The 26019-nt window shown below is 43.3% G+C and overlaps 3 protein-coding genes across 3 annotated transcripts in view; 1 reads left to right on the top strand and 2 right to left on the bottom strand.

Moving 5' to 3' along the window:
- LOC139753973 (ionotropic receptor 21a-like) overlaps positions 1 to 8882 on the bottom strand; it is a 9314-nt gene extending 432 nt beyond the window's left edge. The window contains 12 exon segments of the mRNA XM_071670933.1: positions 1 to 285; positions 473 to 659; positions 1035 to 1172; positions 1309 to 1574; positions 2334 to 2570; positions 3226 to 3240; positions 3242 to 3413; positions 4229 to 4357; positions 5022 to 5254; positions 6445 to 6570; positions 7436 to 7551; positions 8794 to 8882. The exon segment at positions 1 to 285 is cut by the window's left edge and continues 432 nt beyond it. Of these exon segments, the coding sequence (XP_071527034.1) occupies positions 49 to 285; positions 473 to 659; positions 1035 to 1172; positions 1309 to 1574; positions 2334 to 2570; positions 3226 to 3240; positions 3242 to 3413; positions 4229 to 4357; positions 5022 to 5254; positions 6445 to 6570; positions 7436 to 7551; positions 8794 to 8863 (1926 nt within the window). The 5' untranslated portion in view covers positions 8864 to 8882 and the 3' untranslated portion in view covers positions 1 to 48.
- The window catches only part of LOC139753974 (ionotropic receptor 21a-like), a 289988-nt gene that overhangs the window by 107033 nt on the left and 156936 nt on the right, over positions 1 to 26019 (top strand). The gene's annotated exons all lie outside the window — the stretch shown is intronic.
- On the bottom strand, positions 17373 to 24513 carry LOC139753899 (ionotropic receptor 21a-like). Its single transcript, XM_071670856.1, has 10 exons — positions 24380 to 24513; positions 23130 to 23220; positions 22490 to 22722; positions 21931 to 22059; positions 21268 to 21454; positions 20352 to 20588; positions 19283 to 19548; positions 18454 to 18591; positions 18038 to 18224; positions 17373 to 17833 (listed from the first exon to the last, which is right to left on the bottom strand). The coding sequence occupies exons 1-10, from the start codon at positions 24511 to 24513 to the stop codon at positions 17504 to 17506; spliced, it is 1932 nt and encodes a 643-aa protein (XP_071526957.1). The 3' UTR covers positions 17373 to 17503.

The raw sequence follows: 26019 nt of genomic DNA, 5'->3' as shown, positions 1-26019 counted from the left end.
AAATGCATCCGTGTGTTCGTTTGTTCCATAGACACCCACGTCCTCCCCTTACACAAGGTATTCTACAATGAATAGGATTCCAGCAAAGATAAGCCCAAGGAGTTGGAGCATGAGTGGTCCCTGCATGTGTGTGAGGGTGAGGGCCGTGATGCTGCTGTCAGTGCGTGTGTCCTGCCGCGTCCCCTCCTCCTGCTGTTGCTGAGTCAGTTGTTTCCGCTTCCTCCGTTGGCTCTCGCGACGGTTCTGCCTCAGAATGTCCTCGTTCCACTTCTCGTATAGGCCAGCCTGGAGACAAAGTTTTCACAAAAGCAATGTTTACGAAGATTTTATAAGTCCTATCTGTACAGTTTATGACCCTCGTGTGTCATACATGATATTGCAGTTATGAGAGATAGACTTGACATCAGCAGCCTGTAACCAATTTTACCCATTGCTATAAGTCTTTACGGGAGGGGGTCATGACTAAACCCACCTCAACAATGGCCATGAGACAGCGGTCCAGCTGGGGTTTGTAGGGGGCGTCGTGGGGGATGGGCCAGCCTGAAGGCCCAGGGAAGATCGACTCCCGGCCCAGGTACAGCTGGGTGCTGCCGTCCGCCTCGGTGAAGTGCTCAGCGATCATGTTCGCTAGATACCGACGACTGGTCATCGTTGCTGAGCTGTTCCAAAGGTCATTTTATGAGAGACATGAACAATCATCTTTATCCCTTACATATATGTAAACAAGTGGCTACTGCTAGAATCATCACAAATCATCTCTACTTTTCAGGATACTTTTTTCTTCCTACTCTGTAAACAATTTGGTGAAGTGCTCTCTCATGCCTAAGATGCATCTGATCCACGATTGTTCTGCTTTCAACCCCCAGACTGACACAGACACGCCATCACCTCACTCATTGACCTGTGGTCGTGCTCTGTGAAGGTAGCCAGCTCCCAGAGTGCTGCTTGTGGCCCATAAGTATAGATTTACATCTCCACGTACGGCTATGACAAAGGAACGCTCAATGTTTTTTATAATGAGAGTGGAAACGTACTTTTGCTCAGTAGCTAACTGTAGGCCTTCCTTTATGGAGGGACCAATGAGCATAAGCTGTGCCAGTCGTTTGTAGACCTGCGAATCTGAATCTGCGTAGTATTTACGCCATTGTTCTCCGAACGGTGGCATCGTCACCCTTTAAAGAATAAGGTAAAGAAACCTTAGATTATATGTCAAGAATTGGCTGCATATCAAGGGGTCATTATGCCACACAACTCGCTGTAAGCCTTTTAATGTAATAAAACCTTTGGGTGAAGATATCCAACCAGTACCTGCCGATGACGTCGACGAGTTCCTCTATAGTCTCTGGTCGAGGCGGGTACTTGGGCAGGGTGAGGGCAGCGGTGAGGTTGCCTCGGTAGACCGTCCCGATGATGAAGGCGAACACCAGCCAGGCCGCCACCAGCAGGCGGCTGGAACTGATATCATGGAGCCTAAGGGGCAGATTTTGGCCCACCAATATCCCCATCACCTCCAGCGTTAATGGCCCAGCTGATGATCTACTGCCTTTGTCTTGCGTCTCGCGTCTGGTACTAATCTGCACAATACAGTTATGTGTTTATTGTTCGCCTCTTTTCGCATTGGTGAGGTAGCGCCAGGAACGGACGAAGAAATGGCCCCATTCGCTCAAATCTGCTCTCTAGCTGTCATGTGTTGTGATCACCAAAACCTCAGCCCATTATCCACAACCAGGCCCCACAGACCTTTCGTGGTTCCACCCAATGACTTCGTAATGCCCTGGTTTACTATTGACAGCACTTCGTCTCAATATATGCCATACCGCTCTAATTCACTCTGTCCCGTGCACTCATTACACTCTCTGCATGTTCAGGCTTCGAGCGCTCGAAACCTTTTCCACTCCATCCATCTACTTGTCCCCTCCATCTTCTGACGTGTATACCCTATTTGGTCAACCTCTCCTCACTCATCCAGACCATCTCAGCACACACTGTCCAGCTCTTACAGTCATACTTTTCTCTTACCCTATCATATCTTACTCGATCAACTCATCGCACATATTGTCGTCAAGAATTTCCAACGCATTCGACTAACTGAACACGTAATTATAATCTCCAGGGTTGACAATATGACAGATATACGATGTTCTATAATATTTCTGCCTCGGATCCTCGATATACGCCGAGATTTTGAAGAGGAGCTTGGGCAAATCAAGAAAAAGACACTTAACTTTTTGGTTTGGAAATACCTTTCTAAGGACATTGAAAACCAGTAAGAACATAATACCTAATGAAATGGGATGGGATATTCTACCTAGGAGCGACGCGTCTTATCTTACCAGATAGAAGAAGACGGGCATGGCGATGAGTACCCCAAGCACGGCACCCCAAGCCTGGGCGGTCAGCGGGTAGTAGAGGCTCTGCCAGCGAGGCTTGAGGCCAGGCTTGGCCAGACTGAATGATGCCTGGTTGAACTCGTAGATGTACGTGAAGCCGTACTGCTTCCAGCGCTCCGGTAGAGCAACGTGGTACACCGCCGCCATGAACGAAACGCGCTCCTCCACTCTCCTCGCTGCCTGTAGGAGTCGAACCCTCAGACTGTGTATACATCGGAAATGAAGCTGACATGATTATGACCGACAGATATGTCGAGTATACAGGCATAGTGACGCACCCTGAGATTATTATTATTATTAATGATTAGCATTATTACTATTATTGTTATTATCATTATTATTATTAGTAGTAATGATATTAACATTATTATTTTCATTGTTACATCCACTGGCAGAGAAGTGAAGATCACAAAACTTCTCTTTTCTGTTGCTTGAAAGATATTCTAGTTTTCTTTGGGTAATGGGTAATATTTGACTGGTGTTGCAAGGAACATAAAGGTAACATGGACAGCCACGCGTGTAAGTAATAAACCTCACTCTCATCATCCCTTTTAATGATATTGGGAAACATACTGTTGGTTTAGGAAACAGAATTGAAATGGCTAAGAAGAGACGACATTTCTCTTTACGGAAATGTGACTACTTGAGAACATACCATTGATGGTTTGATTGACAAGTCACATCATGATGTGATATCGTCTTACATATCCAGCAGTACCTTTGAGAACCCCCACCATCAAGTGACATCGCTCCTTTATCAGTCATCCGTGATAAGGTGATGACGTAGGAGGTCATTTGAATCGCAACGAAGGGAGAGAGATCCTGGCTTAGTTACCTCAGCCCACGAGGCCGGTAGGGACGACATTGATGGTGAAGTTGAGAGCTTCAGATACGGTCTTGAGGGTGAGGTAGTCGCTGCCTGAGTACAGTTTAGCGACGGTGCCGTCAGGGGTCTTGTCCTCCACCTCCTGCCAGAATGGTGGCCACGGCTGGGCAGTCACGTTAACCTTGGCTCCAAAGAAGCTGGAAATGGAAGAAGGACTTGTTTTTTTTTTTTTTCACTGCCTTTCGCAAGTCAAGGGGAAGTGTTTCCATAATCAAATACTGCGAAAAATAAGCGAGCCTTAAGCACACTTGTAATGGTTTAAGTCTTTAGTATTTAGGAATCATGGATTAAGGAGTGTTGTTTGTTGTGGTCTTCCTTTAATGTTTGTTTGGTCTTCATTTTCATGATGGGTGATTATCAATGGTACATGACGATAGAGAGACATGTCAGTCTTATTTTCGTCACGACTGCCACCATTAACGCATTTTCGTTTGTGAACATTTTTTTTTTCTGCTTTTATGGTAGCCGAGCCGACACGGGCAACGTGAATGCCCTAATTGTGGCCAACTCATTTGCGCTATATATGTGTGTGTGTGTGTGTGTGTGTGTGTGTGTGTGTTTTGCCGAGCTCCGCCAGCATAGGGTAACGGTGCGTGGCCGTATCACAGGTAGTACAGTTTCGTCAAGAAGGTGCTTCTCACTGCAGAGGAGTGGTGCTGTTGACTAGGCGGGGGCCGCTCATGGTCAACAACACTGACAACCACATTCATAAAGCCTGCTTGTCTTGGAAATCGTTTAAGATCCTTTAAGTTTAAAGGTAAGCTTGGAGAATGATGTAGAGACAAAAAAAAATGTCTGAATTGTTGTTGAGTATATTGTAACGGTAGTGATCATTAATAAGCATTTAGACAGATTAAATTTAGCTTTGCTCATCCAAGCTACTGCAGAGATCCTGGGGAATGTCACACTATACAACACATCTGATCAGGACATCAAAAGTTGGCACACAGACCCTTGGAATTTTTCAGGGAATATGGGAAGGCCAGTGAGGCGAACGATGCCATGTGTCGTTGACCAGGTAGCCACCCTCACCACCCGGGCTCCGTCTGGGCTGTAGGGCAGGTGGATGTACAGTCTGTACCTTCAGGGAGAGTAAGAACAAATCCTGATGTTAGATACAAAGGAATTCAAACAGCATCAGACCTTTGTGGGGTCCTTAGATACAAAGGAATTCAAACAGCATCAGACCTTTGTGGGGTCCTTCTGAAGCTGTGTGTGATGGAGGAAGAGATTTGAGAAGTTGCCTTCTATAAGTGGATGTCATTAGTTACATTTTGGGACAATACAGTCAATAGTTTGAATTACATGTCCTGCAGGTTAAGCAGGACATGTTGTGAATGCTGTTACCTGAGGAGAGGTGTTGTGTTCGTCAGGATGAAGAAGGTGGCGTTAAATGTGCAACTGAAGATAGGTGACGTCTTGTGGAGGCCAAGACATCCATTTGCATTGTGTGATTTGATGCTGGATAGTCTGTTCTCTGATCAAAAGGGTATTTGTTGTGTTTAGCACTAGATGCTGGGTAACGTGTCTTTATAGAGTCTGATGTACAAGATGGCTTTAGTCTAAATATTCATCTGAAAAATCCTGGAAAGTCTGTCAGGTTGAGCAGTGGGCGTTTGCTATCTACTGTACACCTCTGGCTGACTGTTACATCCGCTTGAGTCAGTTTACATTCTCTATCACCTGAGGTTGAGATTAAGTCCCGAGTTCTTCAAGGTCAACAAGATAGCGTTCATCATACTTACCTGAGGTTGGACGACGTGCCCTCCAGGTTGAGGAAGATGGTGTTCATCATGGAGAAGGTCCAGTGGGCGGGTAGGAGGGTATAGAGCTGTGAGAGGGTGAGACTGGTAACTACCAGCAGCCTGGTGGCCCACACCAGGAGGCGGCCCTTGAGGGAGGACTCGGCGAAGGCGACGAGGAAGGCCGGGTCGTGGCTCACTACCACCACCCTCACGCACCACGACCCCAGTCGCACCTGAAGATAAACCAACCATCTTACCTACAAGCAGAGTGTTGTGCCTGCTGAATTACCGTGTGAGCGTCTGATCTACTCGTCTCACTAAGCACGTGAAGGTAATCTACCTTGCAGTAGTAATGTGAGAGTAGTCACCGTAAAGCTATAAGGGAAATCTGTTCATCTTGGTATTGACAGATAATGATTAATCCCTGCTGTCTGGGGTGGGAAAGGATTATACCACTTAAGGAGTGATGTAAGGGTGACCAAACCCATTCGCAGTTATATAAGTGACCCAGCCGATTCGATGGTCATGTGAAAATATTTTATCAGCTCAAAAGTTTGAAGGTGATTAGAAAATCACGCCCGCCATTTATATCTTCGCAGTGCTAGCGGCCAACATCATAATTTTTTGAGTAACCTAACCACCTCATTGGTACTGTGACAGTGAATCCTCGTCTCTTTAACCATGGGAAGGTCAACCACCCACTTCAGCACTGATGGGGTAGTGACACGTCCCCCTCGACTGTGTCAAACACCCTCACCAGAAATGTAAACCTGCAAACTCGTCTTAACACCACTGTTACTTAGATGAACCAAAACTACTTCGCATTATAAGACTGAGGTCCGCAACCTAGTAGTAAAATCAGGGTGAGTTTACTCGCCTCATCCTTACCATGAAACTGGTCTACTTGCATCAGCTGATCTCTGTGAGAGAGCGGTGCTCCTGACCGAGGGAGTGATGTTGAAATGTCTGCCTGAGAGTAAACGTGTGTCAACTCACACAAGGCTTAGTAACCATGTAAGGAAAGACAGACCCGTCTCAGATGTCAAACTAGGGAGACCCATTCGTCTCGGCTCGAACACCACTTAACCACAGCTGAAACAAGGCAGTAAGCCACCTGCCTCAGCTTCAACATGAGAGTGATTCAAAAGCAGCATCACGAATGCGAGGTTGAGTTTGTAGCCTCAGCACTCATGTGAAAATGAACGACTCGTGTCAACACTAACGTCAAAGTGACCTTCGCGGCTCAGCCGACGAGAGAGACACACACAAGCATCATCGGTAATATGACGGATCTTGTGGGTTCAGCAGTGAGGTGAGGATGACCTGCTTACCTCAGCGAAAAAAAAATGTGAGTCTTGGATGTCTCTCCACCTGTGAGGTAAAGTGGGAGAAATGTATTCACTCTAATGTGAGTGTGACCTACCTGTCTAGCCTGGTCGACCAGGTGGGAGAGCATCGCCAGCGTCACGTTTGCGTCCTGACCGTCCTCCGCTGCCGTCACCTCCATCACCGTCACACCCCTGGGGGATGACCTCTCGCTGCTCACAGCCTGGCAAGGTAAATGTATTATACTAATCTGATGGCAGATGTAAGCAAATGTTTGCATGCAATCGTAGCTTACGTCAGGTACTGATTCTTAAAACTTATGATGACCAGAAACCTTCCACGAAGAGCATACGATTTTATATTGGTGGGTAGACTTTAGCAGGAGAGATGTTAACTTAAGCAGCAGATGATTGCTTGAGTATTAACTTGGTATGCTGCCTGTGCATGCGAGTGAAAGTATAATCCCAAATTACTCCTTACGAATAGACAACAATAGATTAGTATACAGCATGTGGAAGTTATATAATGGATTCTGTAACTTACAGCTGCTGCCTAAAGATAATTTGGTACCTAGATGATACACTTAAACACATATAGATTTCAGATTAGGATATAGAGCATTTGATCACGCGTTGCTAGAAATCACGGGCTAGAAGTAAATGTAAGCATTTGAGCAGTTGGGTGGGTTTTATCTATTATAGCTTGACTCTGCATTAGAACATACAGTACCTTGACGCTGTAGTAGCGCATACAGCACCTGGACATTCTGAAACAGACAGGAGCATAGAGAACCTGAAAACTACGAGATAGCACAGAACACACGAAGACTACACAAGAGCATACAGCGTTTGGCCACTATATAAAAGCATATGGATCTTAAACACAATTCTCTACAGCACCCAAACACCGCAAAAGAGAAGAAAATATTCGGTATTTTGACGTATCTTCAAAGCATACAGCTACATACAGTAACTGGACACTTAACAAGATCATATGAACATCGGGACACGCAACACAAAAGAATAGAACACTTGGACACCAAACAAGAGCACACAGTTGCTGTGATATTACCTACGAACACACATCACCTTGAGGGTGGCGGAGGGTGAGGTGACGCCATCAGTGAGGAGGATGAGGGAGCAGGAGGGCTGAGACGTGGCCTCCAGCACGGCGCTCACCACTGTACTGGCAGCGTCGTGCCCACCTGTGTAATTACAATAATGGGAACAAAGTAAATACATGAAGGTAAAAATTATTCGTACATATTCAGAATTCAAGATATCTTCATCCTCGAGCAGGAATAGATTACACAGTTTGCCAGTGAAGGTAGCTGGGTAAAAGCAAATATTTGCATACAGTTCATCCTACGTGTACTAAGCAGGAGAGTATTCGAGCGAAAGGTAGATAACTGATGGGTAGGAATCAGACAGCCTCCAATTACGGGAAAGATATGCCAAGATTCTCTCTTACTCCAACATGTCTCTGCCCACACACCATTCACACCACCAAACCGGCTGGCGGGTTAGTTACGCTGGGTCCAAGAACCTTTCTCACGACATTACCAAATTATCTCCTGACCACTACATTTCACGGCTGTTGTTCCCGCTCAAATTACGTATGAAATCGTGTGGTACGACGCGTGCGATGTGCGTTCCTCATGGCATTTATAAGTCGCGTCGCAAATTTTATGTCGCCTTTACAGATTACACACCCGTGGCTTGAGGCTTTTAAAGGGCATTATACTTTGAAGCAAGTTTACCATAAGTAAGTTATTTTGTCTATAAGAAATAAGAAATTTGATTTGGTATTTACTCTGAAAACAGAATTAATTGTCTCTTCGTCCAGTGGAATACTCCTCTGCGTTACCCGAGGTCGAGTGCCAAAACTTTTCCATTTCTTGTGTATGCATGAGTATATTTGTATATGTATATGCATGTGTGTGTGTGTGTGTGTGTGTGTGTGTGTGTGTGTGTGTGTGCGGGCCCGGCGCTATGATAACAACACATAAACTTTTATTATACTGCAAATATGATGTTATCATCAGATTAATTCTTTCAGATTCTCTCTATTTAGGTGTCCACCCTCCTGTGTTTCCTTGATGTTCAGAAATATTCACACACAGTTTAGAATTACTCTCTCTCTATATATATCTTCATTTTCTTCAGTATAAGAATACGGTACAAGGATCCTGGTCCTTCGTGTTCTACTGTGGTCATCAGTCCACTTCAAAACTCTGCTCATTTACCACCATTCGGGTCAAAATCACATCTGCCCTCGTACCGGCAATGAATCTACCATATTCAGCTACGTCCATTAAGAAGGACAGTAAGAACTTAAGGAAGAGACAACATGGTGCAGTCTTGATGGAGTCTGGATGTATGAGAGGACGAATCACAGACAATGTGTCTTTAGGTCTTGAGAGATTTTACTGGTAGCAAGCACTTACGTGTGTGTGAGACCAGCTTGGCCACAGAGTCGGCCAGCAGGAACGTCAGCACCACTAAGTTAAGGATCATTCTACCCTCGTCCTTAACTCTGAAAATAAGTCATTGAAAGTAATTGGACTTGACAAGGAGTATTGATAGTCTGAACACACACACACACACACACACACGCACACACACACACACACACACACACACACACACACACACACACACACTCAGTCCACAGACAGACAGACAGACACAATCTTTACACGTAACATTAGAACGAGATGCCACTTGCACGAATATTCAACCTTGACTTTCATCTTTCCTCCAGTGCTTACTACGCGCTCGATTTGAGCGACACTTAGTAGAATTTTTGTATAGGTAGAGAAGGTTCAAGAGATGGGGCTATCTCTCTCCCGACACCGTATATATTGGTGATCACAAATAGGTACTTACATTATCACCGTCGTCCTCATTCCATCTTTACGGTTGTCCTCGTCTATAATGATTGTTCATTACCTTTTAATTTCTCCAGCCCCTAGGATCCGTCCTCCTAAGTCCACACTCATTCTTCCGCAGATCTGTATCAGCACAGGTCTCTCGCTCAGAGCCTTTGAGGAACTAGATGTTCTGCCAGTGTTGTGACGAGCCGAATAAGAATAACGTATATGTATATCAGGGCAGAGATGTGCGGTGAATTTCCAATGTTTTTTTATTCCTCAGTGTTCACAAATTTATAGATAGAAGAAAATCAGTTTGCATATAGTTTTTTATTTCCGGATTTTATGTATTTTTTTCCCCTCTCACGATTTGCGATATATCTGCCATTTATCTAAACTGCTTCTGAATTTAGTTAATCATGCCAACTATCCAAATGAAATGAATATTTCAATATTTCTGATAATGACGTTTGTAGCAACTTCTATGCCTGATACCTCCAGGCCTTAACGCCCAAACAGTAAGTCACATGAATTTACCTCTTCATCACAATACTCCAGTTGCCGTAATCTAGTAGTGTCCCATACTTAGATCATCATCTTTTCTCTTATGTTACCACGACATTCACACATTGATATATACAGTTAGTTACCTAGCTTTGCGATGGGTTTGAGAGAGTGAGTAGAGAAATTGCACACTCCTATCTTCGATCTCGGAATGATGTCTCTCGCTGCTTTGGGGAAGCCTATATGTGACAGCCAAAAAAAGACACATTAAGGTGCAGCATGCAAAGGAAAGAGGATGAATCCCGATTGGCTCACGTCACCATGAATGCGTAAATGCCCTTGCACACGATTGGCGACAGGTTCAGTAAAACGTAGAGATTGGTAAGTGGGGAAGTGGATACTAGCAAGAGACTCTGTGGTTGGCTGGCGGGAGCTTATTTGCGCAACAAGCTAGAGAGAGAGAGAGAGAGAGAGAGAGAGAGAGAGAGAGAGAGAGAGAGAGAGAGAGAGAGAATGTTTTATACGGATATAAATGATGAGTCACTGCCAGTTTATTTAAGTCCATTTAGCCTCACTATTCTAGTTAGGAAAATTATCGAGATCATCATCTCGGACAAGGTTGTAAAAGATATACGAGACCACCACCTGTCAAGCGATTCTCCTCATGGTGTCTAGTGAAATCGTTCATGCCTGACACTTCTGCTTGATTCCTTGTTGTGAACTAATCAACAAGTATAATGGGAGTAAAGCAGATGTCGTCTATTGAGATTTCCAGAAAGCATTCGATGAAGTTCCGCATCAAGATCTATTATCTAAAGGTTAGCCAGATCGTATAGATGGGGTTGTACTTCGGTGGTTAGAATATCTGTTGATTGGCCGTAAACACAGAGCGGTAATCAACGGTCCTCAGGGTGGTTAGACGTAAGAAGTGGCGTCCCACAGGGATCAGTCTTAGCACCGGTACTCTTTCTCGTATGTTTACTAATGTTAGTGATGGTGGGCTGCATTTGTAAGGTATTCGAAATCTGCAGATGATGCAAAGTTGGGAAATAATTCTACAACTGTACATATACGTTTGTGGCTTCAAACTGGCGAATAAAAACTGATAGGTCCGGGCTCATACGTGGCAAATGAATATTGATATCGATAAGTGCAAAGTTTTACATGCCTGTTGTAAAAAAAGAAAAGAGAAGTAAGCTACAGTATGATTTCTGTTGAGCAGCAGAGGGTAAATGAAGTAAAAGACGGGCGTGGTAATCTCTGGTGACTTAAAGCCAAGTAAGCACTGCACAGAAGCAGTGAAAAGAACGAACAGGATTCTTGGATTCATAGGTAAGGCTTCCGAATTTAAGAGAAAGGGAAATCATTCTTACTCTTTGCAAATCATTGGTTTGCAATTATCCTGAATACTGTGTTCAGTTTTGGTCATCATACATGAAAAACGTGACAGACAGAGTGGATACAAAACAGCATCGAGCCATCAAGATGATTCCAGGACTGTGAAACAAATCCTGTGCGAGTCGACTAAAAGACTTCATTTTTGTTAGCAGAGAAAAGAGGAGGTTAAGAAGTGATCTAATACAGGTATTCAAAACTATGAAAGACTTCGACAGTCTAGAACTAAGTCGGTTTTGAAGGCTTGATTCGCCAGATCATTCTCAAAGTAATGGGTTCAACTCGTAGGCAAACGTTTTCCCTCGAATGAGACCAAGTCCTTTTGTTTTCCAACTGGATTTGTTAACATTTGGAATGATTCACCAGAGTGGATGGAAACAGGACCATAAATACATTTCACTTATCTGTTCAAGCCAACGACTGATTTTATATTTGCGCCTCTTTAGGTACATAAAGTATAGAGGCGCCTTAGTAAACCTTTCTACATCACTCACAGTAGTCTGTGAGTGTCTGATATCTTCCCCATCGCATACAGCTTCGAGAAGAACCCATTGGTTTGTTGCCGTTTGGATTCTTATACATGTATACAAGGTGAGCGAATGTCAACAAGCTTCAGGAAGAAAAGAAATTTCTTTTTTTTTGGCAGGAGGTTTATGGTATGGGTACAACCAGAATACACGTGGGAATATCAATGAAGGGAGCAAATGAGCAAGTGATACCCGGCAGAAATGATTGAGGATAAAATAGGGGTGAGTATCTTGAAGAATTGTTGAATGTGTTCGATAATAGGAAGGCTGCTGTCGGTTCTTTTTCTTCAAAGGAAACCCCCTTGATCCACACGTCTTCTACCACTCCTTAAGCCATCCTGTCCCTCCCCAGTCTGAGACTTTGTGTACAACACCCTCTCATATCACCAATCTCAGTCACCATTTTTCGTTCCCAGCTTAATCACAAGCAGGCGGAGTACGGGAACACCAGACTTTGGTAATGTTGAAAAAAAAAAAAAATGATAATAAAAGCATAAAACAGCAGGACAAAAAAGTCATCAAAATTCATATGGAAGTTGGGGTTGTGAGGCTTTAGATATGGTTAAAAGTAGACTAATAAAGACGATTGTTGGAGGGAAATACAGCCGGTTTGCTGTGTTAGGATAGGATGTAACAATGCATGTTCACAAGATAAAAGGAAAGTTTTGTTTTATGAGTAGATGCGAAACAAAAGAGATAGCATAGTCGGAAGTTTGAGAGTACACTTCTCAGAAACAACAAGGAGGGCTACTTTCTTTTGTGTGTGTGTGTGTGTGTGTGTGTGTGGGTGGGTGGGTGGGTGGGTTCAGTGTGAGAAATGGTGTTTGGACTGTTCGAAAACATATTTCATAGGGTGAAACAGGATTGTAAAAAGGTACTTCAGACGTGAAGTAATGTTAGTCAAACGACGTGGAGTTGAACTAGCAGAGAGAAAAGCATTACGAATAGACGCAAGCTACCGGGCCCAGCCTGCTAGTGCTTTCGCTGCGAGCTACAGTACACCATTGACGAGGTTGTATAATCTGAGGACATCAGCGAAGAACTTCTCGCTTCGAAAACCTTGTTAGGAATAGTAAATTCCATCGTAATCGCCTTTTGATCGTAGTGAAAGCATCTGCTGGCAAATTACGTTTTACGTCATTGCGCTTTGGCTGGTGTGGGTGTGTGTGGCGTTAAGAGAGTGGTCTGCGCTCGGATATGGCCCGTGAACCGTAGACCTACAAGGGTCGTCGTCATGTTCCCGACAGACCTTGATATAATGATGAATGTGTAGGGAAGACTTCTCCTGTCTACCGGCGACCTTCGACAAGGCTGCCTCCGGCTGGTTATCAGTGAGGCATCTGTACCGAAAAATTTGCTGTATGTGTTCGACAGTTAACTTTAGATTTATTAGCCCTTTACATATATGCGACTTACTTCGTAGATCATATCCAGTTCGAAGCCATTGGTTGGTAGGTTTAGCTTAGACAATGCCGTTCATACTTTTTCAAGTGTATGGTCATTATTTTCTTTAGGTCGCTAATGTTTATCTGAGGTTAGATTCTGGAAGCACTCCGTACGACAAACGTAAAGTGTAAGTTAGTGATAATATTAACTAGCCTCTGTCTGGTGGCTAGAATTCGTGGTATCTTATGTCAAAGCTATATAGAAAGTTTAAGTTCTTCCTTATGTGTGGTATGCTGTTTCAGGCAGCGTAACACGTCCAGCATCCACTTGAAACAACCACCAAAGCGAGAGGCCCTGCTCAAGCTGATGACCTAAAACTTTAGCTTGACCATTTGACTTGGTGTTACCCGCCATTTCAGAGTTAGCTGTAGTATATGTACCTTCTTTATGTATTTCTCTCATGAACTACCGTGAATGTGTGATTCCAGGTAACAGTTAAAGACAGAGATGGGTATTGAGTACCTTAGAAAAGTCTGATACGGTTTAGTGAAGAAGCTGCAAGAGATTAAGAATTTACAATTTACGTTCTTTTTGCGAATAGCTGTTTGACACCACCCCTACCTTTTGGACGAAAATTTCCTAACCTTACTCTCCTTTTTGGTCCACATGGATGAGAGCAAATATCAGTGAAAGATATTAATCGAGAGAACCAAGAGAGAATAGAGAATCGTTTACTTGAACGTCATATGAAAATGGCTATACATAATGGGACAATGTGTTCCTGGATGCATCCAGACATGAAGGGAAAGAGCCCATGAAGAATGAGTAGGTACATACACCAGACACCATCATTATATGCGCAATGATGTATGCATCGAGGTTTTGCTGCAGCACCAAATAAAAAAGTTGCTGATACCTTATGTTAAGCATTCCATCCCCAGGAAAGTATCGGGAACGCTACAACCGCTACCAAAACAGTTTCCAGGATTATATAAGAAAGACATGTCTCTCTCTCCAAGAAACCAAAGGCTGATCGACAAAGTGACGTTTAACGTTTCTCTTTTAAAAGGTTAAAAATTCATGAAGGCTTCATTGCATCGGCAACCCTTGTAACTGGGAGCAATTATTGCCAATGAAGAGTCGAATACCATTTTGTTATTTCGGGCAGCTGTAGGGACTGAAGATAACTGGCCAGGAGCGAGAAACGCGAGCGTGTTCACCGACACTTGGCTCAGTGGCCGCTCATACTAGATCATTTAGAACAGTGGTGTGAGCAGTCGCCTGGACCTGCAGTGCATATGTGAATACTTTGGAGTCAACCATCGAGGCATGAAAGCCCCTCCGAAGCTCCTGGAACATTGAAATATCCAGAGGGTAAAACAAGTTAAATGTTGGCATGTTATCTGATCCCGGGTTATACTGAAGAGATCCGGACTGATTTGAAGATAGAGATTAAAAAGTGTCGGAGAAGATACACAGAAATCCTTGATACGGACGGGACTGAGGCTTGAACGAGACTGTTTAAGAGTGACGAGATATCAGAGGACAGAGTGTGGCGATGCAAAAAAGCAATGTAGTAAGAAGTAGGCAAAGGACAGAAATATTATGTGTACTGAAATAAGTTCCCAGAGATGGTAGAACCTCAGAGATATCTTGTCTGAAGTCAATACACTTCAAGACTTTTTTTTTTCTGTTGAGATGATAACTTGTAGGTATCTGGGTCCCCATTCTCCTCAACCTGAATTTTCCGTTGGGAAATGAATATGGTTAATGAGTTTTATACCAACAGAAATATGAAGTGAACTGTCAGCAAATTGAACCTCAAAATCATGACTAGATTTCGCAGAGTTGTCAAGGATATCAAGATTAAACTGTTTTTCAAAGATTCAGGTTTAACAGTAAATTAGTCAAAGACGATATTTAGAATATCTTAACATATAGAATAAATAATCATTCTGGTATGTGATAGGCTAGGAATTCCTGACAGAGAAGGTTCATTTCTTTTCTTTAGATTGCAGAGTATGGATCAAAGCCAAGAGCATATTTCTTTGCACGGTAATACCATGAAATTCCTACATCTGTAAGATAATGCTATGGAGTGCATTCTTAAAGAACGAGACGTCTTCATCATTACTTAACCATCGCACTGTTACTTGAAGAGACCGGCGACATCCCACAGAATACGAGATGAATAGGTTGGAGATGTGCATGTTAAACAGAGGAAAGAGAAGAAATCTGAATTCTTTATAAAGACGAAATTCGTTTTTCATTACAGAAGCGAGATATGATTATTATTTTTATCATCGAAGTGAAATGAATTTTCTTTCTAATTATGTTTCTACAAAGAAATCATTATAAAACGAAATGTTGGATGATATTGAAAGCATATTCAGGCGTTGAATTTCATAAGGATATATTTGGCAGCGCAGGATAAACCTTAAAAGAAAACTTATTATCTATAGAAAACCCATAGCCAAAGGATTCATTGTGCTTAATGGAAAAACATATGGCTCTGTAAATTCATCATTTATCCTCAAGCAGACAGACCTCCAGGTGCTCACGATGATCATTCAACATTAATATTTCCATGACACCTCCTCATGGCTTTCTTTCTTTGGCCACTTCAAGTGTGTGGCTACGGTGAAAACACACCAGAGGCTATAGTAACTTACAAATGAGCGCAGCCTTATAGACTTTGTCATTATCCATTTGTCTATACAATCCTGTGCAATCTTCTATATTCCCGTGCTCCCTCAGAATGACCTGGTCTACTGGATAAAGAAAAAGTGTTTTGCCACACTTGCAGAGTCTTGTTTCTTGCAGTAATGCGTGATTGGTGATGAACCATAATGATGAAGATGAAAAACCGTGCAGAAATGTGGTGCCACGTTTCATTAATGTACTTTTACATTCGTAATCATCTATCATCCCTGGCTGTCAATTGGACATATACAACGTAATCATACCTTCGACCATTAACCACATGATATAATAACATAAATAAGCTTATCTCCCGATAACATTACTTGGTAAATTCGTAGATATCAGCGACACGTAACACATTCTTGGCTCTTGACGATATCATATAGAGAGCAGAAGCATGTTATCTTCTACCATCGCAAAGTACACAAAAGGAATGACTGTCGGTGATGAATACCGAGTGACAGAATCCTAAGCATTAGCTGACGTCGCGGTGCCAGCAGACTTAAAGTTAAGCTTGATGGCCTCAGTACTCACCGTAATGATACAGTGTCAGTAAATGAACGTAGGCCATTATTGGGGTAGCATTCTTAAAAGAGATCTTCGCGTCACAGGTCGTAATAAGAACTCAGTGGGGGTCCTCAATGACGTCACTATTCTATACCGTATGCAGAGTCACTCACAGTGTAGATGAACACACATAACTCTTGATAACCTCACAGTATCGACAGAAATGGGAGTCTCATACATTCCACATATGCGATGACTTTATGATTATCTTCTCTCATCATCTATGATAACCGTGACTAAGTGAATGCCATCACCCATGATGACTCTACGAGGTAATCATACCTCCCTCGAAGGGAGTTCTGCCGTGGGATATATTGATCGCCGCCCTTCGGGAGACTGGCCAAGCCACAGGAAGTTTTCTCCAACTCGTCGACAGGCCTTACCATTACCCGGGAGAGGATGCTCCGAATGTCAATCACCTTCTCGGCTTTTCAACGCCACTAACCTCTGCATATTTCAACCCTCCAGACCGCTGAGTTATACCATTATCATGTTTTCTATTGCCTTGCTGAGGTTCTCTGGGAAGACTGTATCCCTCTCCGGCGTTCATGTGCCAGAAGAGAATCAGAGCGCGCAGAATCCATTAATGAGATTTCAAAAGAAAAGTTTAATTACTACTTCGAGGAGGGAGGGAAAAGATTAAAAAAAGAAATATCGTGGTAAAATCGGTATAATGTGGATTACGATTAACGACAAGACATCAGCACTAACGAAAGGCTGTCGATTAAAGAGTTTACGAAGGAAATATTAGTTCACTTTTATAGAAAACGGTCATTTCATGTAGGAACAATAGTGCATGGGTCGGCTTACACTATTAGAGCCGTTTAAATTCGCATCAGAAACTTCTCTCCATATCCCATCATCTTTCTTTATTATCTAAACACTGTATATACTCATACGACCGCGAATGAAGTCGACACGCTCAAATTCACGTTTCTTTCCCCTCTTCACTCTGATATACATCGAATGTATTTGCTTTCTTGTTTCTAACCTATGCACCAGCTTTGCATCGGGAAGGAGTAACATGCTTAAACCTGGGTATGGAAAAAAAATAAACGCAAATTATCCTCATATCTCGTTTATATCTCACTCGTTCATTACTATCAGATTTCGACACATTGTTGCTTAGCCTCGTCGTAACTCAGCATATTAGGTATACCCATATCCTCCACTGTATCCTGGGAATCACACGTGAAATATCATTACAAAACCTGCCTTCCAAATGCAGGTAAGGTACCGCCCTGAGCCTTCGTTACGGCGCGTGCAACCGTCTTTTGTTCTTGTGGACTGCCTGCCACCTGCAGTAATAACTCTCCAGTGAATATGATCCCAGTAAGAGCGAGGCCGAGGAGGAGCAGTAGGAGGGGCCCTTGCATGTGTGTTAGGGTGAGGGCCGTGATGCTGCCGCCAGACTCTACCTCATCCACTCTCCTCCGCTCCGGCTGCTGGGAGAGTTCCTTGCGCTTCCTACGTTGGCTCCTCCTGCGGTTCTGCCGCAATATGTCCTCGTTCCACTTTTCATATAAGCCAGACTGGAATGGAAATAGTAAATCATTTTAAATTTCCGCTATTCCAGTACATTCATGAGATTCAATAGTTCCCAAGTGCACTTTCGTGTAATAATCACGTCATCAGGGAAGATACAAGAAAGAAATATAACCGTCAGCTGATATACAACGAAGAGACGTAGTTGGTCATGTAATTTACTTTGGATAGATGGATGATTTATAACCCACCTCAATGATGGCCATGAGACAGCGGTCCAGCTGGGGCTGGTAGGGGGCGTCGTGGGGGATAGGCCAACCTGAAGGTCCAGGGAAGATCGACTCTCGGCCCAGGTACAGCTGAGTGCTGCCGTCCGCTTCGGTGAAGTGCTCAGCGATCATGTTAGCCAGGTATCGTCTACCGGTCAGTGTTGCTGTGCTGTGGCAATACATTAGTCAGTAGTATAGAGCCATAGAGTGTTCAGTTGATCTGCTGGCTGAATGTAATCATTTTACATCATCACTAGTATTGTATATAACTGATGACCATCCGCTTGGTCATCGAATCGTGAACCTGATTCTTGGCATTTAGCAGTCACTAAACGCCAGTGTTCCTAGGTGTGTATCGTGTATAGAATATCTAAGTTTGAATACCTCTGAGAACTTACTTTTGTTCCGTAGCCATCTGTAGACCTTCCATGAAGGATGGGCCGAGGGAAGTAAGCTGAGCAAGCCGTTGGTAGACCTTCGATTCCGAGGTTGCGAAGTAGTTCCGCCATACGATCGCGTAGGGCGGCATCGTCACCCTAGTGTGCACGACACAGAAGCAGCTTGAGTATCGGTAAATGGTTTCACTGATGATAAATAGGTCCTCTACCACACCAGAGGGTGCGGGATAAATTTAGCATTCCACCGATGATTTATGTCTTAAGTTTGTTATAAGAAAGGCTGTATTAATTTGCTTAGGTAGTCATATTTTCCATTATATATATATATATATATATATATATATATATATATATATATATATATATATATATATATATATATATATATGAAAGGGTAATCACACTTTAGTGGGAATTCAAATGGTTCACTTTATTAAAACTTGTATTACAATACACTACATGTTTCATGGGGTGAAAAATCAGCCCCATTAGTCGTTTAAGATTCACATTCTCAACACCGAACGCAAACCTGCACACGTTCTATGTGTATGGTTGGTAAGAGGGTCTACATATCTGTGTACTTGTGTTACGTGTTGATACTTTGTGAATTTTATACCACTGGTGGTACGAATTTCTTCACTTATAAAGTGTGTTAATGATAGTAGACAGAATAGGTAGTCGAACATTATCTAATGCAGGTAGAATCAATCGTTTATCTTTCCCTGATTAGTAAGCGATACTTCTCATTCCTTACTGACGATTCTTCGTCTGGTTCCATCGTTACATTGGACAAGTGGGAAACTTCTTCGTGTAGGTAGCCTGTTCGTACCTGTCAATGACGTTGACGAGTTCCTCTATGGTCTCTGGTCGAGGTGGATACTTGGGGAGGGTGAGGTGAGCGGTGAGGTTGCCTCGGTAGACCGTCCCGATGATGAAGGCGAACACCAGCCAGGCCGCCACCAGCAGGCGGCTGGAACTGGTGTTAGGGAGGCTCAGCGGTAGGTTCTGGCCCACTAGTATCCCCATCACCTCCAGGGTTACTGTCCCAGTTGGTAATCTGCTGTCTGTGTCTTGCGTCTCTCCTGCGGAGCTGATCTGCAATGGCATTGTGGTTAATTCATGTCCATAGTTTTCAATAAGACCGTGTCAATATATATATATATATATATATATATATATATATATATATATATATATATATATATATATATATATATATATATATCATGCAACCCTGGAATCCCATTCTATGGGGCAACTGCAATTTCGAAATTTCTCTCCACTCGGAAGCAGAGTCGCATCTGCTCCCTGTGGGCGAAGAATGCTTTTCCATCCCTATGAGACACGTGAGTTCTTACTCGTCAGTGAACATGTCCCACAACTGACATCACAGAGCGTAAGAGCTTCATGGCCTAGTTAGTGCACAGACCGCTTTTAACACTGCATATGTACCAAGGTGTGGTTTCTTAACCTTCGATGACAAGAGGGATTAAAGGTATTCTGTCTTAACATCATCAGAATCAAAACATGATTTATTTAATTAGATGCCATGCAATGATGATTTAAGGGTGTCGATTGAAAAGAGGAGAAGTCTAAATGAGAATATTCAGTACACAAGGAGAGAACAGTGAACACATTGATCCTGACGACAGCTAAGGCAGACAACATAGTTTGTGCCAACCCTTCGCCGATTCGGGATTTAGTACACACAGACTGTGGAATGTAGCACTATTGATGCTATCAGAATCCAAAATAAAAAGCTCTCGAGATCATACAAAACAGGGGTCATGAGCCGTAAATTCAGGCGAATGAGAAAAAATACGAAGGTTAATATTAGAAACTGAAGAATGATTCGTGTATATTACATGTGGTTATTACCAACAGTATATATATATTACCTTGCTAAAGACGATGGGCATTACGAGCAGTCCCACCAGCACGCCGGCCCACACCTGGCCTGTCAACGGGTAGTAGAGGCTCTGCCAACGGGGCTTTAACCCAGGCTTGGCCAGACTAAATGATGCCTGGTTGAACTCGTAGATGTACGTGAAGCCATACTGCTGCCAGCGCTCCGTCAGAGCTACGTGGTACACCGTCGTCATAAAAGCCACTCGCTCCTCCACTCTCCTCACTGCCTGTGGAGAATTCAGCTTGATTTCACACCGGACTGATGCTGAAATAGATCTGGCAGCTTATTGTCTCAATGACTGTGGCTATCCAGATTAAAAACTTTGTCATCTTGAATATCGTGGACACAAAACCTGATATGGAATCTTAATCAGTCACGTAACTTCTATTCTGAATGATTATAATGTTGTCATTGTTAATGATGATGGATATATAGTGACTGATAAAGCATAGAATTTTGCAAGCTGAAAATTCACATGAGTGGAACACAATGTATGCCAAGGAGTGAGGGATTAACCTGCTATATACAGGTTCATTCACCCAGAGTTGAAGAGAGTTGCTATATTCATCCTATTATTGAGAGCAGAACTGCTTAACTGTAGGTATTTAGATACATAGGCTGGAATCGCGGAGGAAGACAAAGGTGACACAAGTATTCACGAATGGGTTACGAGAGACCTGGCTCTCACTCATACTCTCCTGTACTCATGGAACTTCATAGAAATAACGTAGTCACGGCAAAAGGGAAATCAGCTGAAATAACACTGAATCCTCTTTGTTACAGGAACAAAGGCAAAACTACTTGTTCGAAAGCTGCTCTTCATGTTAATGTATTACTCCCCCGAGATGGTCTGTTCATGTTGTTTACTTTAGCATTAACACAGCTGTGAAATCCAGATTAGTTACCTCACCCCATGAGGATGTAGGGATAACACTAGGAGTAAAGTTGAGGGCTTCGGATATTGTCTTCAGGATGAGGTAGTCACTGCCGGAGTACTTCTTAACAGTTGTGCCATCAGGGGCTTCCTCCTCCTCTTCAACCCAGTAAGGCGGCCATGGTTGGGTAGTCACATTCACCGTCGCTCCGTGGAAGCTGAGATTGAAAGACTTGCCAGCATTAGACATATCCATCAAACGTGAGATTATCCATTATTACAAAGGACCAATATCCCCGAACACCAGTGTTCATATATTTATGTTAACCAAAACCTATAGAACTGAAATCCTTTTCCTACTTCACCGTTAGGATAAAGCACTGTCACTGGTCCATAGTGACACGTAGAGCACTGCACTGTTCCTGTATAACTGATATCAGAAAAGATCAAACTGTTTCGTATATGTCTTGTCATTTAACCGCCTCGCTCTGGCGAAGATGTCATGCGTATATCGAACGATGTGGGAAATATGATGAGATATTCTCGGTAATACTGTCTCAAGGTGATAATCTTGTTAAAGATTATCATGGTTTAGCACTCAGAAATGAATAATACTTTTGATTGTTAGCTGCTCATCCTATTATTGAGAGCAGAACTGCTTAACTTTAGGTATTTTGATATATATCACAGTTACCTTTGAAATTTGTCTGGGAAAAGTGAGGTGCCTGTGAGAAGAGCAATGCCTCTCACCGGTGACCAGATGGCAGCCTTCACCACTTGTGCTCCCTCTGGGCTGTATGGCAGGTACGTGTACACACTATACCTTCAAGGAATATGCAACAGATATGTTATGTTATACTGACGGTCATATTGTGCACTTCTGGGTCCAATCATTTTTTTCTTTATCGCATAAGTCACGACAAATACATTTCAGAAGCTTGTCTAGTAAAACAATTATAATTCATATCCCGCTTAAGCTGATATTTTTTTGTTTTACTGCATGGTTTGATATCATTATACATAACGGGAAACGGGGCCTTGTAAATTTGGCAAGAAGTCAGAATCTTTTTCTTATGGTTCAAGTACGGTATTGTCTTTGGCCAAATGCCTTCAATAATATTGAATAGTTTTAGGATATCTCTCCGAAATGAGTAAGGTGGCTGTCAATGTGTAAATGTGTATAATACCTAAAGCTAGGAGTTGCAAATTTTCTTTTCATGCTAAACGGAATGGCATCATCTCGTGGTTATCACCTTGTATTGGGTGACGTCTCCTCCAGGTTCAGGAAGATGGTATTCATCATGGAGAAGGTCCAGTGGGCGGGTAGGAGGGCGTGGAGCTGTGGGAGGGTGAGACGGGTGACTACCAGCAGCCTGGTGGCCCACACCAGGAGGCGGCCCTTGAGGGAGGACTCGGCGAAGTCGGCGAGGAAGGCCGGGTCGTGGCTCACCACCACCACCGTCGCACACGGCGATCTCAGACGCACCTGAAAACCAGCCAGCCAACCCGGTTGCCATTTTACAAAAAGTGGCTGCGCATCTAGCACTGTCAGCAGCAATAGTTTGAAAGCGATCTATCCATTATAATCGTTTCGGAATGATCTATCATCTTCATGACTAATGCGAAGTGACATTTTCGCTTTAGTGGCAATGAGTGTGACCCACCCTCTTTAGCAATACTCTTCCCACTAACCCTATGAGATCAACCTACCTGCTTGAGCAGTAATATGGCTGGACTATCCCTTCATTAAGAATATAAACGCCACAACGGTCATGCAGCAGGTGCCTATCCGCAGTAAGCCTCAGAGTAATTTGGAGATAAACTGCCCACCTTAGCAGTAAAGTGCGATCAGACAGACATGCTTGTCTCCGCAGGAATGTGAGAGTGACTTACCTGTCTAGCCTGGCTGACCAGGTGAGAGAGCATCGCCAGCGTCACGTTCGCGTCCTGACCGTCAAAGATCATCGCTTCTACTGTCATTCCCCTGGTAGATGACCCCTCGCTGCCCACTGCCTATGAGACGAAAGAGACTCACTGAATTGCTGGTAGATTTAGCCATCTGAAAACAGTGTTATAACTGGAAGAAAATGTATTAATGCTAGTGAGTGCTTGACTTCGAATCTCAGGTGTCGACTGGCTATAGGTAACTTTTTCAAGAGCACATGGCACTTGGATGCCTCACAAAAGCATGCATACAAACAGATCATACAGCACATAGATACTGCTGGACAGCATGCATCCCTTGGTTGCTATGGAGGTTCATACAGCAACTAAATGCAACACTACACAAGAGAGTAAAGTGCCCTAATTGCTACACAGAAGCACATATCACATGAACATGCAACGCATGTATGCAGTACAAGTGTGCATGTAACACGTGGATTCTCGACCACGTCTTTCATCACGTTGGTAATGCACACTTTCATACCACTCCCGGAAATCAAATGAAAGCGTGCACTTCCTGGCTATTCGGTGAGAGCGAATAGGACCTAAATACTACTCAGGGGCGTAGAAGGCGTGCATAATGCTTGCGAGCATAGAACATTAACGTGCTTTATGAGACTCAGAAACACATGAATATCAACTTGGAAGCAGAAAGCTCCTGGAAGTTGGACGAGATCATTCATTACTAGACGGGAGCATGCACTGCGTGGTCGTTCAACGAGAGCAGAAGACACTGGAATACCATACCAGAGCGTGCACTACTTGGATGCTAGAGGAGAGGACAGGCACACCTGGCTACGAGTCTAGAACATACAGTACTTGGACGGTGAAGGAGAGGAAGCAGCATCTGAACACCACAAGGCAGTATAGCAGCTGGATAACACAAGTGAGGTGTAGGAGGGCGTCCAGCCGTTGAAAATCGCGAAGAAAGTTAAATGTAATAGAAACTGTTGGAGAGGACTGTAAACATGATCATCGTTGTATACAACATTAGAGAAACTGAATTTCACTTAGTAGTGTCCAGGGCGTAGAAGCTGCCTATGGGGATTCAAAATCAGTATATTGACGCGAGGATATGATACCTGAATCCCCTACACGCACACACATATAGCACAGTGATCCTACATATCGGTATAGAATATTGAATTCAACGATGGAGCTCGTCTGGAGTGCATTGAGAGCGAACATGATGCAGACACCACACAGGAGAGTACCTCACCTTCAGGATGGTAGAGGCTGAAGTGGTGCCGTCCGTGAGGAGGACGAAGGAGCAGAAGGGCTGAGACGTGGCCTCCAGCACGGCGCTCACCGCTCCGCTAGTTTCGTCTTCCATAACTGTGTTGTCTGTAGACGCGTATATATATATATATATATATATATATATATATATATATATATATATATATATATATATATATGTAATATATATTATATCGCTAGCGTGTGTGTTACCGGGCACCGCCCGCAAAGGGGTTAACTTTGGCAAGGCTGTATCATTGGGATTACAGTATTGCCAAAGAATTTCTCACTCCAAAGGTGTCTACATTTCCCTGCTACTGGAAGAAACGCAGCCTTGGGCTGCAGGAGCCTTTAGAAAGAGGCTATGGGCAACATCATGGCTTTTTCATCGAATATTGGTCTTAAGGGTAATACAGTGTGTGTGTATATATATATATATATATATATATATATATATATATATATATATATATATATATATATATATATATATATATCAGGCATTTGATGTCTTTGAAGAACTCTTTTCTACTAACACGTAATCCTCGGCTAGATTTTTATTTCATTATCGTTTATTTTGTGATTGAATTTACATTTATTATCGCGTGATTTATTGAGAAAGATATGGTTGGTGGACCATCACGTAAGCGCACAGCTTGCCTTCACCGGTGATCGTGCACTGGAAATGTAGGATCTGGTTTGCTAACTCGGTTAGCGAGCTCTTTCTGAGTGCAAGAGCACTTGAGCGAGTGGAGGGCATGTACTTAATAGGCTGAAGGAGCAGCTTCGCTGGCATTGTGAGCGAGCGATTACGCGTAAATGGGAGCAGCTTGACCTCAGAAATGCTTTTGTATCTACGGAAGTATGGGAGCAAGTTGGCCAAGGTGGGGAACGGATATTTACGTAAGTAGGTATAAGTCAAGTTGCCCGCAGTGGTAAGCGAGCTCCTACGTGAGTGAAGTAGTCTGGCCAGGCTGGTAAGTAGGTACTTACTTAAGGGTAAGGGCATCTTGCACACAGCGTCAGCCAGGAGGAACATCATCAGCACCAAGCTGTTCTTCATTACCTAGACTTGTCCTCGACACTGAAAGAATAATAGTCACAGAGAAGTGAATAACGTGTTGCCATCTCCTAAAACACACACACACACACACACACACACACACACACACACACACACACACACACACACACACACACACACACACAAACACACACATTCAACACACTGTATTTGAAGCCATCATGCCTTTTCCCTCTTTACGAGTTGGTATCCCAAGAAAATCCTTCTCCAGAACCACTAGCCATCGTATAGTTCACTACCAAACCAATCTTAGACATCTGGATCCACACAACCCTGCAACTTTGTCCTCCTTTCACAACAGCAATTTACACACAGATATCTCATGCAAGTCTTTAGAAAGTCATGCCATCATGCACCTCTTCCATGTGACACACATCCTCTCCGCGTATTCCCATCCCTGATTCAGCCACACTCCTCACCTTTACTTGAACATCACAAGATATTAAATCTCCTGGTGTCCATCTGGCCTTCCCTTGCATGAATACAATGGAGGTTAAAAGCTAAAAATCTACTGAG

This window comes from Panulirus ornatus, chromosome 16 (genome assembly GCF_036320965.1).
Source record: "Panulirus ornatus isolate Po-2019 chromosome 16, ASM3632096v1, whole genome shotgun sequence".
Taxonomy (NCBI): Eukaryota; Metazoa; Arthropoda; class Malacostraca; order Decapoda; family Palinuridae; genus Panulirus; species Panulirus ornatus.
The sequence above is the reverse complement of the archived record's forward strand: the minus strand, read 5'-3'. Positions and strand labels throughout refer to the sequence as shown.

Coding starts and splice junctions, on each gene's coding strand:
- LOC139753899 (XM_071670856.1), bottom strand. CDS start 24,513: ATGGAAGACGAAACTAGCGGAGCGGTGAGCGCCGTGCTGGAGGCCACG. Junction 20,589..21,267: donor CTACATCCTCATGGGGTGAG/GTAACTAATCTG, acceptor AATTCTCCACAG/GCAGTGAGGAGAGTGGAGGA. Junction 19,549..20,351: donor TGCCCATCGTCTTTAGCAAG/GTAATATATATA, acceptor ATGCCATTGCAG/ATCAGCTCCGCAGGAGAGAC.